The 21,827-nt window shown below is 51.0% G+C and overlaps 1 protein-coding gene across 4 annotated transcripts in view; it reads left to right on the forward strand.

The window, feature by feature from the left end:
- LZTS3 (leucine zipper tumor suppressor family member 3) overlaps positions 1-20,522 on the forward strand; it is a 55,275-nt gene extending 34,753 nt beyond the window's left edge. For 3 of the 4 annotated variants that reach the window (XM_030012150.2, XM_030012159.2, XM_030012164.2), the window contains 3 exons: positions 5,175-5,663; positions 7,351-8,181; positions 11,074-20,522. In XM_030012150.2, coding sequence (XP_029868010.1) covers positions 5,214-5,663; positions 7,351-8,181; positions 11,074-11,784 — 1,992 coding nt within the window. In that variant the 5' untranslated portion in view covers positions 5,175-5,213 and the 3' untranslated portion in view covers positions 11,785-20,522. The remainder of the gene's footprint in view (positions 1-5,174; positions 5,664-7,350; positions 8,182-11,073) is intronic. The other variant, XM_030012171.2, reaches the window with a different exon arrangement.
- Positions 20,523-21,827: the final 1,305 nt, after the last annotated feature.

The following is a 21,827-nucleotide window of genomic DNA, read 5'->3' on the forward strand; positions in this document are numbered from 1 at the left end:
AAAACAGACGCAAACAAACCCAACTATTGAAGGTCACGGGCGCACCTGTTACCGCAATTGGCGGGGGGTGGTGGAATTTTTGACCTTCAGATGCCTTTGCTGCCTGTCCTGCTGGGACCACATGCCTGGGATGGTGCGTGTGCCAAGGCACTGCCTTGCTTTCAGGCTGTTTGCTGGAGCTCTCTCTGCCCGAGACCAGTGATTGATTTCGTTCTCGCATGGCACGGTGCCTAGGTATGTCTCCCAAAGGCCTTTGTTACTAGAGTGTTAACAATTAACCTACTCAGGCAGAAACAGAGCCAGGCTTTCATAATCTAGGCTTAGTTAACCATTCAGCTGCTTATCTGAAAGCAATTTTTCTTCTGCCTAACTGGAAGGCATTCGCTAACTCATTTGGGTAAAGCAAGTGTGAAGACGCAGGGGTTGTTTTACGGATTATTATATTTACAATAGCATCTAGGGGTCCCCTGAAGCTGCAGCCATGGTAGGAAACCTTGGTAAGAGGTAGCCATGAAGAGTTTAGCAACCACAGCTGGGGAAAAGGAAATTTCACCCCAGATTTTCTGCATCAGGCATAAAAATATTGCTGTCTCCACGGCAGGGCTGCTGGGGGAAAGGCCAAGGGGCCAGCACGGTTGGATGGGACGGGGATGTCGTGCAACACGGAGATGGTGGGGATTTGCACCGTTGCGTGAGGTCCCAGTGTCCCTGGCCAGAGAGGAGGGTGGCTGTACCAGTGAGACACGGCACCTTTCCTAGGTAAGGTGCTGGCGTGGAGACGCCTACCAGGAAGGATGCTTTGCATCGATCCAGGCGGACAAAGAAACCCTTTTCAGCTTTTATTAACACAGTAATGGCGAGAAATGGGAAATGAGCTCAGTGTTTTTTCTGGAAGGGTTCCCGTCTCCTCCTTTGTGTCTGCAGAAAGTCTCTGCACTTGGGTTCCTGCTGTAACCAGGGAGCTCTGGGGAACTGGGGAGGGCAGAGCTCAGTGAGGGATGAGTGTTGGTTCTCGGAGGTAGAGGCTGCTGTGATGGATGGATGGACGGACGGACATCACTCGGGAGCAATTTGGGTAGAGCTAGTCCTCCTTGGGAGGTGGGATGGACCTAGTGTCTCCTTGAGAGCCTGGTGAGGATGAAGAGCGAGGTGGTCCTGGTGCCTCCTCGCCCCTGCAGGTGGGATGTAACATACGGAAAGATAAAACATCTGGAAAGGGCAGTGGCTGGCAGGTTGCTTAAAACTCCTGCTTTGGTTTTCCACCTGTCTGGAGCCTCCCCACGCCACCACGGGGCAGGGGAAGCCACTTTTGCCCTTCTGCCGTGGCTTGGGGGTCTCTTCCAAGCCCAGCCACGCTTGGAGAGGACTCCTCTTTCCTTCTAAAGGACAGACATGGGAGTGAAACGCTGGTAAAGGTGAGCCGTTCGGCTTCCCTCAGCCCCCCTGTGTTCATGGACTGTGAGGCTCGGCATCCTTGTTTCTCTCATTGGGAAACACCCGTAAACTCAATTTTAGTTCGTGTTCCCATTGGAGGAAGGCAGTTATGAGATTTAAGCAGGAGAAATGTCCTGGGGAGGTTTTTAAATCATGCATTCCTCCAAACCTGGAAGGAAAAAACCTGACCCTCCAGCTCTGTGCCAGAGCATGGCAGTGTTATTCCTTACCTTGCTGTGCTCAAAACTTGATTTCACAGTTCACCTGGGGAATGACCGAGGTAAAACCTGACTGGGAACTGGAGCTGGCTGGAATACACAAAAGAGAGAGCTGTTGTTCTCAAAAAAATGGCCCTTTTTGGCAAACAAAGATGTACTGTCAGGGATCTGTTGGCACTTCTGGAATCTCCTTAAGAACATATTTGTAATGCTTGTCCGTATGCTCTGTTTATCAGATCGTGGGTTTACAGTAAACATAAGCTAATAACCATTTTTTTCAGAATATTTTCTTGGATGACTCCCAGTTAAAAGGAAAAAAAAAAAAAAAACAACATAGAAAAAGGTCCATTTTCAGAATCTGCCCCCGCAGTGCAGCTTTGGATCCCTCATCCCGAGAATGCACCTAAAACCTCCACCCTGGTTTTGGGTTGCTGGCACCAAACGGGAACACCAGCTCAATATCCCAGTGGGCGTGGGACACGGCCCTAAGCAGAAGCCTCCTTGATGGGGAAGCCACCACCTGGGAGCCTGGGGATCCCCAAGGGCAGAGAAAGGCTGTAATAATTTGCCGGTGAAGACCACCGATGGAGATGCCATGGGGCTGAGCAGGCACCTTCCTCTGAAGTGTCTTGGAGGACTTTGCCACGACTCTGCCCAGGCTGTGGTTCTCACCCCACTGAGGACATTTGTCTTCCCTAGCTCATAGTGCTTGTTGTTGTGTTGGCTTTTTTTTTTTTTTTTTTTTGGAAGGATCAAACTTTCCAGTGACCTCATCCTGACCTCAGAAAGTCAATGTAAATGTGCAAATGTCACTGTGGAATTTACCCAGTGAAGAAAAGGTAACCTGGATTTCTCCTCCGTCGGCTGAGCAAGGCTGGGAGCACTGCATGGAGGCGATGCGGCCGCTGCCTTTCCCTTGTCCGCAGCTGAGACCTTCCAGCACATCCCTCCCGTGGTAGCTGGTGTCCCATAAAAAACAAACACAGCCTATAAAGATCCCAAAGTCATTGAAAGGCAGGTTATTCCTAAATTAGCAGAACAAAAAGTCTTCCCTTGATTAATAAAATCCAAAGGCACTGCGGGTTGAGTGTGGCTTCAGGTGGGTGTTCTCCATCCCTCCCCATCGCTCCGTAGCCCAACCTAGTCTCCAGGTGCCCAGCAGGCACCTAGATTAATCCCTGGGCATCGTGAACTCATGAACTGTCTATGGCATTGTTCTTTGGAAAGTGCCTTTAGGGTGCAATGGGGTCATCAGCCCTTAAGTCCTGCTCAGTGCGTTGGAGAGAGATGTGTCCAAATGCCGCACACCAGATGCGTGACCAGACCCAGACACTCCTCTCTGCTGGTGGAGGTTTTCTTACTTATGACTGATAAACATTTACGTGTTCTGATGGTAGTGGGTCCCCACGCCGCACCGTGCGATGCTCGTGTGATATTTGTTTGCCGCTCAGTCTTTAGACCTCAACCAGTGAGTGACATGGAGACGTCTCTGTTGGGGGACAAAGGTGCAAGCTGCAGGGAGGTCATGAGCAGTGACTACAAAACGTTCACCCAATGCTCATCGCTTCATATTGCCGGTGGTTCAGCAGGGCAAGTCCCCTGGGGACCTTCCTTGGGTGAGGTGATGTGCAAGGGGATGGAGAAGGTTACACCACCAGGCACATCCTCCTCTGCCTCACAGCTGCCTTGTCCCCTGTCCATGATGGGGCACATCTGGTGTGTCCCAGACCGTGGAGGCTCCTTCACACCTCAACAGGAGTTCAGCTGGGATGGTGGCTTTCACCAGAGCACCTTCTTAAACCACTTTTTCCCTCTGTGACCACCTCCATACCCTGCTCTGCCCCAGAGGAGCTCTGCCAGCTCACTGTAGGTATCAGCTCTGTGTCCTCTCCCTCCGGCACAGCAGTTTGCCACGTCTGTCCTCCAGCCCCATGACACTCAGGCCATAATTCGGACAGGGCAGCGTTCTATGAGAAGATCAGGATGCTGGAAAAAGGGAGGAGGCTACAGGCTGCACGCCTGGCAGAAGCCTCCAGAAATGCAATTTAATAACAGTGAAGTCAAGCAGCACAGACCCTGCTTTAACCTTTTAAATTTTTTTTCCATTGCATTATTAGTGCAAATAGCAAGACCCCATGAGACACCACATCGGAGCTGAGCTCTAGACCTAAGCTAGCTCTCCAGGGAAATAAACCCATCTCTCCTGCTTTACTTGGGGAGGGCTGATTTAACATCCCTACCCCAAGAAGAGGGAAAACCCCACTGAAATGGGGATTTTCTCCGTCTCCCCTACCTGCTGGCCCAACACTCATATTTTATGGATATACCAATCAGGGAAAACCCAAGGGTTTTTTAACTAAAGAAATTCTGTTGAGAGAAATAAATCCATGTTGTTTTTTTTTCCCTAGTCCCAGTCCATGCTGTGACATGACTGCAGAGGCTTTGCCACCCTCGGGGCGGGTAGTGGGGCAATGCAGACCAGATCCATTACTTCTGGGTCCACGAGTACAGAAACAGCTTGATTTTCAGCTGGGACTCTCAGAAGTGACTTTCAAAAGGCCTTTTAGAAAGTTATAAATTGTCCCCATGTGAAACCTGTCTTAGCACCGGTAGCTCTGGACCTTGACTGCCTAAGCTAATAATAAATTCAGTGCCAATGCAACCACCAGTATTTGGAGAATTTCCCCAAAACACAGATGCGAATAGGCCTGGGCACCTATGAAGCCAGAGCTGAAATCACTGAACTGGGGTTTGTGATGGTGATGGAGCTGAGGAAGAGCATGCAGACATGTGAGGACTGGTCCCAACTTTTAAAACCATTATCTGCATGTTATCCACTTCCCATGGCCTAGTTTTGGCCAATCCAAGACACAGCCTAGGTAACAATAAAATGGAGTAGGGGAATAAAGGTTTAAAAGGAAATTTAGGATGACACCGGGACAAAAGCATCTTTTTAAAAGCTCAAGTCCATGGGACAACACTCCCAAGGAAGAGATGGGACGTGTGTTGCTTAAGCCCTGTTGAATCACCCCTAAGGGATGCGCTGGAGGGAGCAATAGTGTGTGAGCCTATAGATGGACCAGGGCTGGAAACCTTCCATCCCCATGGCCACACAAACTTGTTCAAACCTGGGAAAAGTGACAGAAATAATTCAAGCTTGGGAACTGCAAACGGTCGTGTCCAACTGATGCTGTAGAGCTGCGCCCTCTAAATCCCACGCAACCCCCTCCCCTGGGAGCACCCAACCCTTGGACTGAGAGGCTTAAGACCAGCTCTTTGACATAGCAGTGAGTGGGATTTGGGGGACCAGTGCACGCTGCTCCTCTAAGGGGGACTGGGGGGTCACGGAGAGGAGGACAGCCCCATCGTCTGCTCCATACCATATACTGAGACATGACAGCTTCTGTCCTTGCATCGCCCAACCCAGAGATTTGCTCATCTCTGCATGATGCCAATCTGCAAAGGGTATGGTAGATAAAAGGCATCTCTTTAACAGTCCTTTCCTTTTCCTCCTTCTCCCAGTGCCACTGACCTGTGCCTCCACCTCACCTCTGCGCTGCCATGGCCACGCTAGAGACGCTGCCCGTTCTTAGTGACCCAACCTACCCCAGCCCGGAGAACTTCCACAGTTTTGCTCCCCGGCCATCCCAACCCGTCTCCCAGAGCACCATGGGGAGCGTGGGCAGCGGAGTTGCCAATGACCAAGAGTTCGCCATGAAGAGCGTGGGGACCCGGACGCAGAGCAGTGGCCGGCAGACAGAGGGGTCTCGCAACGGGTACTCCACACGGGAGATCTCCAACCGCTACTCCGGCGAGGAGAAGACATACAAGTCGGAGAAGGTCTCCAATTCCCTCTACATCAACGGCGACCTGCGCAAGAGCGAGAAGGTGAAGATGGACATCTGTGGGAACGTGACCACCAACAACGAGAAGAACATGCCACCTCCTCCCCAATACCGAGAGCCCAGTAACCCACCAAAGATATTGCCAATCTCCGGCAAACTAGACCAGGTGAGAATCCCCACCTCCTGGAGCAGTTTGATGAATGTGGCACATCTCTAAAAACACAGACCAGGAAGCCTTGGGCAACGGTGCAATCCTGACAGATAGTCTAATTCTTACTATGTAGATGGCATCATTCTTATGTACAGATAATACAATTTTTATTACTTTCACGAGGTTGAGCGAAGGGGAATATTAGTTCTGGAGGAACCCAAGACCATGATCACAAGTCTTCCACAGCTAAGGTTCCAGCTCATTTAAGACTGTATTTAAGTCACTGGCTATTCCAACCTACCCGAGATGCCATGCCTACCTCCCTGATTGACAGGGAGAGAGCTGGAGCTGGCTCTCATTTCACTAGGTCCAGCATCTGAGTCCCACTCCTATGTTTTGTGCCATTTATAGGTGATCTCCAACAGCCCACTGCCACCAAAAGGTATTGTTTGAAAGCAGCTACGAGCATTTGTTCAAAATCCCAGTGCCTCTTGTGAGGGACAAGTTGACAAGGTTCGAAAACTACCCTTTTAAGTGTTATCACCCATCCAAGCCCAGTCCTCGTGGCTCATATTGGCTCTGGGGAGCAAACACCTCCCAGGCCTGGAGGAGCAGAGCCCCAGAGCCAGCGGTGGTTTATATAGCCTGCTGCTCTGCTCCAGCATCTTCCATAATTTGTGTCCTGAGAACGCTGCCTTGTGCCGTATTATTTCTGCAGCGTTCAGTGGCCTTGTCTCCTGGGTTGTTAATCCACCAGCCCCTGTAGTCCATCTTAGTCCCCCATGCCAGGTGCCAGGTTTTTGGTCTCCAACCTTGCCTGCTCACTAGGGCTCATTCTGTTTCTCCTGGAAGGCATTTTTCAAAACATCTTTGCTAATACTAAGAGGCTTCCTCTGGGTTAATTGTCACCTGAAGCGCAACCTGCAATAGGGTAGACTCAATCCCATTTTGAGAGAAATTTTGTTTCTGTAGGTGTATTCACGGGGTGAGGAATGTGCAAGGTTTTAAAATCCTTTCTAAATCCTTTACAGCTGTGGTCCATTCTCCCCCCCAGCACTGCTTATGCCCACAGAAAACACAAACATTCAAACGAAAAGCAGCTTCAGCATGTTCCTTGCCTGGTGTTGCTGCACTTGGGCCAGCAATGGCTGGGGTCACAGCTCCCACCTACTCCTGTCTGAGCAAAAGCAGGGCATGATGTCCACACAGGGGAGAGACGACTGCCGGCAGGAGGGAAACGTGATGCTCCTGGGGAAAACTGGCTGCTAATCCAAGGGTTCAGTCCAGTTTTCAGAAAATGGGCAATGCACCCTCAACGCTAGAAGTCCGTCAAAATATAATCTGCCAAAATCAAAGAGTTGTTTTGATCAGGTCTGGTAGGCAGGTGGCAGCCCTCCTTCTTGCAAAGACCACTGAGAGGACCCAAGGAGTATTCTAGGGAAAAATCACGATGATTTGGGGTGAGTCAAGATTTATTTTTTTTCAGCTGGGGCAAGGGAAGAAAAAAGTGTTGCCCTATGAGTGACCACAGGTCCCTCGTGTTAAATCCCAAGTAGTCCAGGGTGTAATAAGGCTGAGAAATACGGAGCTAGGCCAAGACGTCTTAGCTCCATCAGCCCCATCCTGTGCTGATGTGTCTCTTTTGTGTGCTGTTACCAAGCTTCCTGCTATGTTTGATGCGTGGTCCTTTTTCCTTTTGCAGAGCAATGAGCCCTTAGTTAGACCCTCAGCCTTTAAACCAGTAGTTCCTAAAAACTTCCATTCCATGCAGAACCTCTGCCCGCCGCAGAGCAACGGAGTGACAGAGAATAGAAAGAGCTTGAACCATGCCAACAGCAATAGCCCGTCCGCACCGAAAAGTGGACTCGACAAGAGCAGCCTTAACAGGACTACAAACCAAGTGGGGGGCCTTTCGGATTCAGGCCGTAACTCGTTAACGAGCCTGCCCACGTACGGGACAGGCTACAGCCAGCATGTGGGTCCAATGAGCGCCTCCACGAGCCACATCAACCGCATCGGTACCACTTACGTGGACAAGAACATCGTGGGATACAACGGGATATCTACCTCAGACAGCGGGCGGTCTTCGAGCAAGAGCACCTCTTCGTTCAACAGACTGAACCATCTCAACGAAACGATGCCTTTCCACTCGCCTTCAACAGACGACATCATCCAAGACCTGGAAGACCGGCTGTGGGAGAAGGAGCAGGAGGTCCTCCAGATGCGAAGGAACTTGGACAAAAGCGAGGCAGCCATCTTCCAAGTATTCGAGGAGAAGCAGAAGATCTGGGAGAGGGAAATGGAGGACCTGAGGCAAAACTATGCCAACAAATTGCAACAGGTCTCCAAAAAGGCGCAGCGGGCTCAGCAGGCCTTGCAGCTCCAAATCTTCAAGCTCCAGCAGGAGAAAAAAAAACTCCAAGACGATATGGGACAACTCCTCCAGCAACGAGAGGAGCTGGAGAAGAAATTTGTGGCTTTCAAGAAGGAGCAGGCTGAGTTTCTCCCAAAGATTGAAGAGACCAAGTGGGAGGTAAGAGCCTTGTTGTAGCAGACCTTGAGTGAGGTTTTCATTGAGGGCTCTGACAACCCAAAGTACCTCCCCTTTGCCCTAAGTGGACCCCATAGACAATGGCTATGGGTTGGTGGCCTCCAGGTAACAGATGACACTTCAGTCACCTCTTCATTTGTCTGAGCCCCAAGCCTGTAGTTTTCAATTAAACTGAGTGGAACTTTTTGTGTACACCTCCTGTGCTCGTCAATAATTTGGCTTCCCAATGTGTGCCATTTTAATTCAGTTTCAGTGAATACAGGTCTTTCCATACAGGTATTTGTGCCTACCAAAATTGAGTTTAAGCCTATTTTAATTAAATTCTTCTAAAATCTGCGTTTGGGCAAACCTTGAAACTGCTTTTCAAATATTTGATTTTCTTTTTTATTTAAGATATAAAGCAAGTGAGCTAAGAATGATACCGATAGCCAAGTCTACCTCATTCTTTCCATTGTAACACAGTTTCCAGTTGCTAATAAGTTTATCTCTCTTAAAAGGCTGAAAGGCAAATTCCTCTTTCTAGTTCTCCTTTTGAGTCTTACATATTTTTCTGCTGTTTCTATTTTTAGAACATTTTATCAAAGTCTGTTTGTATAGCCAGTACTAACATTTTTTTTTCAGCTTGATCATGTGAAGAATTTTAATCCTTCCATGGACTGGGTAAAAACTTTAAATTTATTAAGAGTGCAGAGGCAACATGTAGCTCTAGAATCAAGAAGACCCTATTCTGCTAATCCTGACGGAAAGTCAATGAAGCTGGGATTAATTAGGCTCTGAAATGTGCTATTTGCAGATGTTCAGCAGAGCTTATTAGAGGCTTGCTGTTAAATCTCTGCAAGTTACATCCCAGAACAAGCAGGCTGCATTGTGCCGCATGATGGCTCCTTTGGCCGGCTGCTCTGCCCAGGTCTTTTGTTTCTTCCAAGAAGTTAGGTCTGGAAAGTTCCCCAATTTTGCACCAGCAAAACTGCAGATGGCCTTTTGATTATTTGCTTCACTGCTATAGCTCTCTCTGCAACAGCTAACCCAGCGATACCGATGTAAAGACAGGGACTCAACTTGTGGATCAAGACACCTAAAATTTGTAGACACCTACACTTGTTGACTTGCTCTCCAGGTTCCATGGACTGTATTGCCTAGATCTCCACAGCACCCAAGTAGAGGCCAAAATTTAAGTGTTTTAATCTGTAAGTTGATTCCTATACAAGCTGTTCCTCATCATGTATTTCTCTGCCTTTTGGGAAGAGCTAGCCCATGGAGAGCACTTTCAGTAAATTGTGCAGTTTTTCTAGCTAGGCAGTAACTATGCCACTTTAACTACACCTAAAACAGCGTGACACAGTTCTGCCTCTGCTGCAGGCAAGTGCTGGTGTGGATGTGGGTAGTCACAGAGTTAGGTCTGCATGGGGAACCACCACGGCTGTCAGCTCCAGGGAAGGTTGCTACCAGTAGGTAGCAGCAGGAGACTCTGGGTACGTCTCCTAGCTCTTTAGCCATTTGTAGTAAGCACTAGACTGTCCCAATAGCTAAGCTTCAAGGTCTTGCTCAACATTATGCACCAGGCAAGCCCTCTATAGCACAGGAAGGTGGAGGTTGCAATGAAGGCAATGGAGAGGAGAGTTTGTCTGAGGAACATTGACCTGGACCGGAGCAGCAAGGGACCTTGCAAGCACTGCAGGAGGGAGGAAAGGCCAAGCATTTCATGTGTGACAAGAGACAGGAGCTTCAGGAGGACGGGACACCCTGGTCTGGAGGTGGCTACCAAGCCTATTTTTAATTATGCCTACCCTCTCTGATCACTGATGGTTCCTTGGTGCTACTCCCCAGCCTAGATTCCTGCCAGCATAGGTAGGGACTGTTTGTCTCTGCAGTCGTCCACAGTAGACAGATCAGATCTGCCAGCGCAGAGCCCTGAAAACCCTGGAGTTCATGGGAAAATGAGGGTTTGGTCATTTTTATGGTTCACTTCCAATACCTACAACTATTCGTGCAACTGTCACCTTTGGTGGACTACACAGGTGCAGAGGAGCGTCATATTGAATGGTGACACCTACGTAATGCAAATACACACTGGAGCAAGGGTATTTCCACTGGGCTTGTGTACCCTACCACATGGGTGAGACTTGAGCCGGTCAGGATGAAACCTGACAGTCCAGTGCCCAAGGACAGTGCATGGTAGTCCCACTTCAGCAAGGGTGGGTTGCAGCTCTCTCCTTGATCTTTGGCAGAGGGGCTACCACTCTTCATGCCCTGCCCCAAAAGAATTAAATAGCTACCAGTCCCTGCACTCTCCCCAGTGAAGTGAACCCTAAAATTTAGTCAGCTGGGTTCTTTAGAAGTCTTCGGGGAGAAAAGAGTCATAGGACAAGTAAGTAATATCTACTGTCTCTGTGTCCTGTCCTACACTACCAGTGGTCAGGGAGAGCCTGGGTGGTCTCTGGGTCTGAGATGTTTCTGTCTCAGGCTTGTTCAAGGTCCAGATCCCATTGAGGTCAGCGGGAAAACTCCTGCTGAGTTCAGAGGGTTTAGGGTCAGGCACCACAGGCTTGTGGTTAGGTGAGTAAGATGAAGGCAGGGAAGCATCAGTGCCTGCTCACCACTGGTGAGGACCACACCACTTAGCTTAACTGTTTGGTCAGCTCCAGCTACAAACAGCATCAGGTCCCTGAGAGCCAGGAAGAAACACCAAATCTCCCCCACAAATGTGGGGACAACTTTTAGGTCTTTGGCATGGTCTGGGTCCTGGTGAAGGCTGGAACTCAGTCCTTGAGCAGCATCGCTGGCTGTCCCCTCCGTTACCTGAGCCTCAGGGGACAAGCAGCGGTGGTGGCTCCTCGCTGCCTTCCTCCTGCCTCATGGATGCTCTCCCCATAGGTGTGCCAGAAGGCAGGTGAGATCTCCCTGCTCAAACAGCAGCTGAAGGACTCCCAAGCAGATGTCTCCCAGAAGCTGAACGAGATCGTGGGACTGCGGACGCAGCTCAAGGAAGGTAAGAACTTCCTACGGGAGAAGGAGGAGCAGATCCTCACCCTGAAGGACTCCTACAGTTCCAAGAGTGTCAACCTGGAGATTTGTGAGAGTGAGCTGCAGCGGAAGATGAGCGAGGTCCAGGTGCTGAGGGAAAAACTGAACCACTGTGAGCTGGAGGTCTCCGGCCTGAAGCGGACACTTGCCAGCATGGGACCTCCAGGACCTTTTGGTGGGGAGCTCGGTGAGAAGCTGCGGGACCCGCTGGCCTGCGAGAGCGACGAAGCCAAGATGCAGCGGCAGAGCGAGGACAGCGTCAACACACTGCGGAAGGAGGTGGAGCGGCTCCAGACGGAGCTGAAGTTGGAGCGGCAGCAGCGGGAGCAGCAGGTGATGGACTTCGAGGAGGAGCGGCGCACGTGGCAAGAAGAGAAGGAGAAAGTCATCAAGTACCAGAAGCAGCTGCAACTGAACTATGTGGAGATGTACCAGAAGAACCAGCTCCTGGAGCACAAGGTGAATGAAATGAACACGAAGGCCACCAGTCCCCCGCACACCGAGGAGAAAAAAACATGGACTCCCTCCAGACTCGAGCGAATAGAGTCCACCGAGATCTGAGGTGGGACCAAGACAATACAACGTAATTTTTTTATTGCTGTGCATGTACTACCTACTCAAGCCAGTGATCTTCCGAAGGATAATACGCTACCGTGGGAGCGGCGTGAGTCTGCTCGCACCAAGCTCCATCACCCTTACTCTATACTTCTGTGCTCTGTAGGTAAAATAACTGTGGATGTGCGTTGTTTTCCTATCGATAATGCGACATCTCTTTTGGTTTTTTTTCTAGTACAGCTGGTGAGGGTCAATTGGCTCTTTTGTAATCTGCCGTGACTGTTACTTCATTAGAGGCTGCCATCCCCTCTCCTACAATTCATCCCTCTTCGGTTGGTTGTTTTGGAGGGTTGTATTTGGTTTCTTTGGTTTTTGAAGCATTTACGTGCAGCAAAACAGTTCAAAGTGGCAGGTTTTTTTCAGGGCATTTTTAGCCACATTGGCTAATGGAGCAAAGCTCTCGGGATTATGAGCAAACTCACTGTTCTGCATCAAGTATCCTGTCTAGACGGTGGTCTTAGTGAAGTCAGTGGGAGGTTGGCCACTGATTTCAGTGAAACCAGACATATCTCTACCAGATGACTCCCTCTTGCCAGCCCACGGCTACCACGGTTGCAAGAGGTTAAGACATCCCTGAGGAGCAGGATGAGCCTGTTCTGGTAACATAAGCCAACAAGGAATGATTGCCCAGCAGGAGCCCCTTTGGAGGCTCAGCAGAGCTTAACATATGCTGCGTTTTCATTTCATTGTGGTTTCCTTCTGCAGTTCCATTTCTCTCCTGGGTTGTGGCCAACCTGGGAGCAGAAACACCCTCCCACCTCCACCTCGGTCCCCCTATTCCTACCATATACTCAAGCTGGCTACAGCAAGAAAAAAACTTGGAAATCCAAGCTAGTTTGCCTTCCCAAGAGCCCTCTTACTTCCCAAAGTCAATGGAATCAAGGTTTGGGGAAGCCTCCAAACCTGAGGGATGTTTATGCAAACTGAAGCTTTAGCAATTTGCCCCAACAATGAGCAATTGTGCTACCCCATTCCCAAACCAGTGATGCTTTGGTGCGCTCTCTTGGTCCAGGGTCTACTTAAAAAATGGCATCCGAGCCTCACTCAGGAGTTGCAGTGAGCACACATCAGCATTACCGCTAGATTGCAACGGGGTGAGCGTTAGCCTTCAGTACAGCCATTTCAGACAGCACCCATAGCAATCCCACGTGGCACCACATATTCAAGGGACACAGATAACGCAGGCCTAGCTTACGAAAATATTCAGCTACTAACTCTGAGCATGAAAGCAGTCATAAGAAGGGAAAATACTTAAGATCACACAAGTGCTTATGCCTTGGCAGAATAATAACCAAATCCTATAGGCACATCACTGAGAATGGTGCAGGCATCAAAAACCAGCATTCAGCTTGAAAAGGTGGGCAAAGTGGGTTTGATTCTCCCTTTCATGAACACTTTTTTACCATGATTCACAGTAAAGAGAAAAAAAAAATGTTGCAAAGTGGAGTCTGCACTGACTGGGCACGGGCCGAAGGATCAACGCAAGTGGGAATTTCAGCTCTTTGTCCTAGAGAGCAGCTAGAATAACAAAGCTAGAATTAGCACTGCGACGTCTTGGAATGTCTGTGAGGTGACTCCAGGGAGAGTTTGGCCAGATCACATTTCATGTGCATAGCAAGGGAGAACCTCAGGATGTTGAGGGGCTGAAGACCTTCCAAACAAAAGCCCTGAAGCTACAAATTTTCCACGTTCCCTTCCCCAAAAGCTCCCCCTCTCCATCACCAGGTCTGACCTTCAAGTTGGGAACAGATGTTGTGGTGAGCTCCAGACTGAGCAAAAAAGCTGAGCAGGAGAGAGGAGACTTCAGTTAGTCCCACCAACCTCCAGCCAAGGTCAACAGACAGCATTACTGGGCAGGAACTGTTGGTGGCTGGCAGTGATCCCTGGAGCCCCAGAAAATGGAGATGTGCGATGAGACCGGAGCATTTCAAGGTCCCAGTTGATGGTACCTGTCTTTTCCCACTGCTTCTGCCTGTGCCTTTGGAGCTGGAGGAAGACACAACCCGTCAGTCTGGAAAACACCAGGGCAGCTCAGGCTAAGCCCCTCTCCCAGGACCAGCCATAGAAAGGGGGACTAGATTAGGTCTGACCCCTGAAGGGTGTGGAGGAGTGTCCCACTACGAATCCTGCAGGTGCTCCAGCACTCTTGCACATCAGCCCGTGCACACCACCGAGGAAGGAGTGCAGCTGCCTGCTGGTGCCACCCAGCAGCAGACTTTGCCATGCCAAGGGAGACACCCACATGCACTGCACAAACTTACACTTGGCCAGGCAAACCCTAGAGCTTCCTCCATTTCATACATTGGGCCTTCGAGATGGAGCCAAACATCCCACAGTGTCGGGGATTGGAGATCTGGTGTCCTCTGTCATCTTGTCTTTCTGTGCTTCTCTTTTCACATCAGATAAACCCACAACCCACTCCTTCCCAAAGCAGTTGTGAGGCATCTGTGCTTCTGAAGGGCTTTGCAGCCCTTGGACAAAAGGGCAAAGCATAGAGAAATGGCAAGAGGCTTAGACTCAGATGGTCATATGGTGGTTTTGAGGCCACCACGTGACAAGCAAACCCAACAGCAAGTGTCCTCACCACAAGATGGGTCCAATAACCTGGAGGGTCATTTCCACCTTTGCTCCTCCTGGCCCCACTGATGTTCAGGTTGGTTTCCCACTAACCATCGCAGAAACCAGCCTTTCAGTTGGTGGCTCAAGAACACCCAGAGTGATTGAGTTTCAAGGATCTGCTGTTGTGGAGGTGTACACCGCAATTCCCCACTGTGTTAACACTCAAGAGGAATGGACACCGGCATCACCCTGTGGGACACCTTCTCACCAGAGCTCCTTGCTAATCCACAGGCAGGAGAAGAAGGGGCTTGTCTGGCCTCCCCACATACCTAGATCCAGCCAGCAGCAGTCAGTCAAGCCCTCCAGCGTGCCAGGTTTGCTCCGTCATCTTTTTCCTAGATCTTTTTTGCAGTGGTGCCAGGAATGAGTGTGTCTTGAGGGACCCAGTGAAACCTGGAGGCATAGGGGTTTGTCTGACTGCTGGAGGGTGCTGGACTGCCCAGGGACTCAATGGCCTCACAGTGCATCCATCAGGGACTGCAGAGCTCCTTGGTATGGAGCAGGAGCGGCAAGGAGAATTTTCACCTTGGAGAAGGAAAGGTACACTTGCTTCGCCGCCTTCTTCGCTGCATCACTTTGATCAAGAGTTGCGTTCCAGATCTGAGCAACCTCAATTGAGGCCATTACCTGGATGACAGAGAGCCTTGCAGACGCCTGTTAAGATGCTGTGCTGCTGGTGGTGGTTTTCCCTCTCTTGGGATTTGCCCACCATCCCCCAAGAACTCAGATGTCCTGCAGAAACCACCCGCCTATGCCATGGTGACGTAAAAACCAAATGTTTTTGGCAAGTGCCCCAGCCAAACTGCCATGAAGGATTCCTGTTCTTCAGGAATCCTCCCCACAACTGGATGCACTGCTGCCCATCACGTCCTCTCCCATGTGCTTGCACTGCGTGGCCACATGGTGGTAACCCATCTCTCTTGCAGGTGACTGCTCTTTGCTCAGCAGAGATGGAGCAAAATGATGGTGGGACACCTGTGTTGCTGTTGTTTGTGCTCAGATCTGGCCCAGATGGGAGCTCACCTCGCTTTTTCCAGAATTTAACACTTTTACCCACTGACTGGATGAAGTCTCCCATCATAAGCTAGGTCTGCGTTGAGGCCCTGGAGTCTTAGCGTTGGACTAAGATAGCCAAGGGGTGCCAGACTGGTGTTTTGATGACATATCCAGGGAATGGCCAAGAAGACTGACATCTTGCCTCTTGGAGGCTCAGGCAGGGCTAATAAAATGTTTCTGCCCCATGAAACTCAACACAGAGTTTGGGTTTGATCATAACCCAGCTGTCCCCTCCGCCTGTGCTCAGCCAGCTCTGGAGCTGATGGGATTCAGTGTAACGTACCGGCTGACATGTGATTCTCCAAGTACTGCGCTCAAAATCCTGCACATGGTTAGTGTCTCTCCTGAAACAACAAGTCATCTCTAACTTGCCATCGGCAAAATGCCGTGGTCACGAGGGTCTCAGGTCAGTTACCCACACCTGGGGTCTGGAGACATTAGAGAAGCTCTGGGATACCTGACACATGGGGCTGGCCAATATGATCCAAGACCTATGGGAGAGCCAGGCCAGTGGTGGGAAGACCTGCAGCACCTCTAGCGGCACATCACCCTCGTGCAGGCAACTGAGTCATGCTCCAGGCATATCCACATGGCCATTATATGAGCAAAGAGAGGACACTGATCAGCTCCAGCAATTTCCATCCATAAGGATTTGGACTAAGCAGGCTATCCTGCCAGGGAAGGTCTAAGCAGCCCCTTTTACCACCTGCTGTGAGTTGGGCTGCTTTGTTCCACCATCATTTCAAGGTTGGTTGCTGTTGCTGTAAGATGCTGACCCAGCTGAGCTAGTTCCCTTCACGTAGCCAGCACTCCTATCTCACCCTGAGGGTGAACACCACAACCATTGCACGTTGTTGTGCTTCACACAGTCCCACTTAGCTTCTGCCACCGTCTCGTGGCAGCCAGCTGCACTGTTCCTGCTGTCACTGGCATCATGCCGGAGGGAGATCACCTCAGGGTTTCCGCACTCAAGATAGGAATCGAATTGTTGCTCTTATGCTGCTACGTTATGCGGAGACAAGTGTACTTGGATGTAAATAACAGCCCAGCTCTGTATATACAATGATTAAATGAAGAGACAAGAAAGCTCTGTGGCTTCTATATTGCTGAGCGGGACTGACAGTAGCAGCAGATACTGCATTTGAGCGCTGAGTGCTACACGGAGGGTGCTCAGCACCCCCTGAGCTTTTGCTGGCTGCAGTGGAAATGGGGGGGGCTCAGCACCTCCCAGGAAGGCAATCCACTTGGGATTGCCTCTGACAGAACAGCCTGGTGTCACTCTGTCCTGCTTTGATGCTTGCTGTCATCCTGAGCCAGGATTTGCAATTGTCCCCTGGTTAAGGTTGAAGTCCCCTCTGCCCATCCTCATCCTCCTGTCGCACCAAAACCCCTTGCAGACAGTGGCTCCCAGCGGTGTCCGCCCTTGAGCCCTGCTGCCCATGAGTTCTGCCCATGGAAAGGACCAACCCACCCCACTCCTGCCCCTTGCAGTGGCACTTTATACCTTGCTCAAGACGGCGAGCCCATGAGCAACATGACCAAAGATCTCTGGAGGGTGTTGGGCTGCATGCTGGGAGCTGCCTCCTGGCTTTCCAAGGGAGGGATTAGGCTCGTGTGAGCTGGAAAAGGGGAATGAGAGCTGGCAGGGGACAGGAGAGGGCTTGGATTTCCCTGTGTCCCACCTGGGAATGTCTGCAGGTCCATGAGGGACCCTCCCTGTGCTAGATAGGACTGGATAGAAAGGAGTTCCTGGGTGACCTGATTGTCCCCAGTTGGTTACACCAGTATCCTCCATGGCTGCGCCAGCTAGCTCCACACATTGCCCAGGGAGAGTGTGGACCAGGGTCTGTTCCCAGGAGGCAGGATGGGTGCAATTCCCCTATTTTCTTGGGGAGAAGAGAGGATGCATGCCAAGCCATTACACTTGTCTTCAGGGCGACAGGTCTCCTCTAGTTTAGCAGCAGACGTTGCTACAGGGTCCAGTCAAAGCCTTGTTCTGGCTCAGTGTGAATTGCCCAGGAAAATGTGTATCCTGAGAGCTGTGGTCCTGCTGGCTGCCCCCTTGGTGTCCTCTCCCCAGGGCGTCCTCAGCACCTTCCTTACCACAGAACCATCTTCCGAGGTGAGGGCACCGTGGTCTTTGCTTCTCCTGCTTCGGGTGCTGAAGGCATCTCTGCCCACCTAAGCTCCATGAAGGCTCCTGATCCTGGTCCCAGCCTTGGCAAGTGGAGCACGGGCCAGTGGGAGATCTGTGCTCCTCCACCCACAGTGCTCCTGTGGATGGGTGCTCAGGTGGGTCTGCACCTTGGGCACACGCCTCTTTACCGTGCCTCTGCTCCCCAGCTGTGCTAAGCCTTCTACACTCCATTCCTGCTAAGACCACGAAAGCCTGCTGACATGCAGTGACAGCCCTCACTTCTGTCCTGAATGGGAGCAGGTCCAACTCGCCATTATTTTAATGGAACCCTTCAGCCTAAGCCTTGAAAGCCACTTTATAGAGTTACTTTTCATCAAGACCCTTTGCTGAGGATCTTCTCATCATGTTGCGTGTGCCCTCCCATTCCTCTGCCCCAGCTCTCCAGACTCTCCTGCCTCCTTTTAGATCATCACCATCCCCGTTGTCCCAGGAGCAGTCAGTGTCTCTCCCAGAACTCTCCCAGATACGTCTCAACGAGCCGGAGCTGAAGCCCAAAGCCCCCGCTGAGAGTGGCATGTCCTGACCCTGCCCTCAGAGGAGCTTTCTAGACTACTGATCCTCACGTCTTCTCTCCGTCGTTCCTGCAACGGCTAGATCGGCACTGCTTTACCTCCAAGAACAGTCTTGCTTCTTGCTGAAGAACATTCAATTACTTGAGATCATTGCATGGGGCTTCACACCGTCGCACCACCACACCCAGCCAGCTCTGGGGCTTCCCTGGTCCTTCCACCCTCTGAAAAGACAGGGGTGTGAGGGGTGTATATGTATCCCTGGTCTGTAGGGGCACGCAGCACCCATGCCACCTGGTCCCCAGTGTATCGAGTGGTTGGGATCACATCCAGCTGTTTGCAGATGTTGGCTTCCCAATAGGATGTTCCATGCTGGCAGTGCAACTGCCGGCAACACCAGAAACGGGCTTCTGCATTTTCAGGATAAGCCTCCTCCCTGGTTCTCCCAATGAAGGGGATCAGGTCAGCTGTGGAGCCTGGGACAAGCTCTGACACACAGGGTTGTGTTTTCACGGCTCTTTTACAGATCTGTTTTCTCAGGCAGAAAGTCTCTGCTTTCTGTCACAAAGCAATAGGTTTTTCTAGAGTGATTCAAAAGGGACTATTCCCAACTCTGATAACTGCAGGCAAGCCAATGTCCCCTTGAATACCTTCATAGCTCCAGCCCTGGGCTCTCCTCCTTCAGAAAGGGATGCAAGGTCCAGTATGGCTTCAAATAATCACCAATGGTTTGAGCTTGGTGGTTCCCATTTGTCTGGAGAGCCCAAAGCTGTCCATATCCAGTCTGGGTCCCCAGGAGGTATGGTCCATCCCCCTCTGGTGCCCGTCCCGTGACTCTTACTGGGACCCTGCAGCAGGTCTTCTCCATTAGCTCACCCACGTGGGAACCGCTTGGTCCCCTGGGGCATGTGAGCTCACAGAGTCACGTTCTGTGACAGCCAGACACTAGTGGGAGACCATGGCCTGGCTCTGCCATTCCTGAAGAGCCAGGCTGTCCTAGGAGCACTCTCAGAGGAGAAGGTCCCCTTTGCTGCATCGGTGGCACGTGGGTTCCCTTCCAGTGGCTGAAGAGAGCAAAACGTGCGCAGGCAGTGCTCCACCACCGGTGCAGAAGTGTTCCACCACCGGTGTAAAAAAATGCTGCACAACCGGCCAATGTGTCTATGCAGTCCCTTTCCACGCAGCGGTGTCCCCGCAGAGCCCAGCCCAGGGCTGGAGCTCCTCCAAGGTGTCTTCGTTTGCACTCACTCGGACCTGGTAAACGCTGTGAGCCGAGAGGAATCCCTCTTGGTCTTTGCCTTGCACCGGGCAGTACGCTTGTGAGGGTTTCCTCATCCTAAATCGATGCACGTCGCTTCGTCGCCTGTCTTCTGCGTCTGTTCTCCAGCAGATCAATAGGTATCCCCCCAAAACCCAGCTCCCCGATGGGAGAACGTCAGGTTGGGCCAGCCGGCAACCCCGAGCAAGCCTGCTGTCTGATTTCACCAGCAATAAAAGCCCCGTGGAGGAGCGACCAGAGCTCTCTGCTGCCGCTCCACTGCCGGGTGAGCTGCAGGCCGTGTCTGTGTGTAGGACCTCTGCATTAGACCCTTCGTCCAACGTTTTGGACCTACCCGACTGTAAATTCAATCCCAGCCTTGTGCTTTCTTTCCTCTTGTTTGTTTCTTGACGCCTCGGTCTCTCTCTGCTCTTACTGTGAATTCAAACCAGAAGTGTTCTGAACTCGACTCCGTTACTGTTTTGTTTCTGCGTTGACTGTTGCTGGTTCTCTGAACTGCGTTTAATGAGACTTTGCAAAAAAAAATTAAAAAAAAAAATTAAAAAATTATATATATATATATATATATACACACTTAAAAAATAAAATATTTAAAAAATAACTCCATAAAGTTGGGTGTCTCTCCTGTCCACCGGTCACTTCCAAACACCACTGTCTTGACCTTGCCTCTGGTCAGTGTATTTAAAGACAAGGGGTTGCAAAAGAAAGAGATAAAACGCAGCATTCTGGGATTTTTGTACAGCAAAGGTGTATCCGTTTTGGCAATTCTCGTTAAAACTATACCACACTTCCCAATCTACTGCTAGTCTGTTGTATGTTTCCATTGGGTTATCAAGATGTGAAGAGCTACTGCCTTTGCGATTTTCTACGGTGAATATATAAATATCTGTACAGAGGTATGTATATATATAAATATATATGAAGATCTATATGTATACGTATCTCTCTCTCTCCTATCTCTACCTGACTGTGAAGGATTTTTATTGGGCAAAATAAAATGGAGAAAGGCCCCGTTTTAAAAACCCGACTGCGTGGTTTGTCTGATTGTGTTGCGGGTGGGAGAAATGGCAAGACCCGTGGGGGATTTCGGGAGGGACCTGCAGCCGGGCTGGGGAACTGCAGGGAAGACTTCACCTTGGACATACCAGCACCCTCTAGTCAAGAGCTTTCTCAAAGGTCCCATCCCGGAGGATGGAGAGCAGCCTGGTGTGGTGGAGCGGGAGGGGAGAGGTGGAGGTTGCCTGGAGCAGAGTGGGACATGGTGCGTGTCCATGTCCAGCTGGGATGTTCCCCATTCCCGCTTTCCTGGGGCACAAGGGCTGCTCGTGCTCTTCAAGCACTTGAGAACAAGCACAAGACCATGGTGGTGGCCGCAGGGCTGGATGAGATATCTGTGTTCGAGGTCTCCCCCCAGTCTGTAGCTCAGATCCCCATGGGTGTCTCTGGAGCCACTGGGGACGTCCCAGGAGACTGAGAAAGACACAGGCTTTCCATCGGTCCAACAGCCGATGTCCAAGACCTCCCAACATTCGTGTAAGTGACTGAATTGCTCCCAAGCCAAGCTCAGACCCGAGCGATTTCCAGGTGAGGACACACTGGGGAAGACAAGACCCAGGTGGAGACACCAGGCACGGCCCTGGAGCCAGCGGTAGCGGGTATAGTGGCATGAGCTAATTCTCCTTCCCTCCCGTGCCAAGACCTCGCTCGGAGCAGCCGCATCTCCCACTGCAGCATCTCTCTGCGGTGTCCCCGGCCCTGGGGCTCAGAGGCTGCCACCGCCCAGAGAAACCTCTGCTGTGCTGGGGCTGTGAGCTTGGGAAGGGAGACAGTTTGAAGGAGCTGCTCTCCGGGCTGCGGGGAACGGGGCAGGGAAGCGTGGGATGTCCACCGATGGGCAGCGTGATGCTCGGTTGGGGAACAGGGCTGTTCCCCTGGCACGAGTCCTTCACGCAGCTGAAGGAGCGTAAAACACAAGCAGCCGAAATGCCATCAAATTCGTGTTGGATCCCCGAACCGTCGGGGTGGGGAGAAGGACGTTGCCAGGGAGGCGGTTTTGCAGGCTGACCCCAAGCTGTTTTGCCTTCCCCTCACAACCAGGGAGTTAACCCGATGCCCAAAAACTCCTGTCAGTTTGCAGGTTTTTCACTCAAATGAATCCCGCCCCAGCTGCTTTGTCAGCGTCACATTAAAGCAACATTCAGATCAGCATTATTTTTCTAAAAAAACCCACCAAACCCAGCACTTTTCCCAACACCAGCTTTGCTAGAGAGGTCTCCGGCTCTCTCATGACAAAGCTGCTGCCTCCCAGGGCAAAAAAAGCGTGTCAGGG

This window comes from Aquila chrysaetos, chromosome 1, assembly GCF_900496995.4.
Source record: "Aquila chrysaetos chrysaetos chromosome 1, bAquChr1.4, whole genome shotgun sequence".
Classification (NCBI taxonomy): domain Eukaryota; kingdom Metazoa; phylum Chordata; class Aves; order Accipitriformes; family Accipitridae; genus Aquila; species Aquila chrysaetos.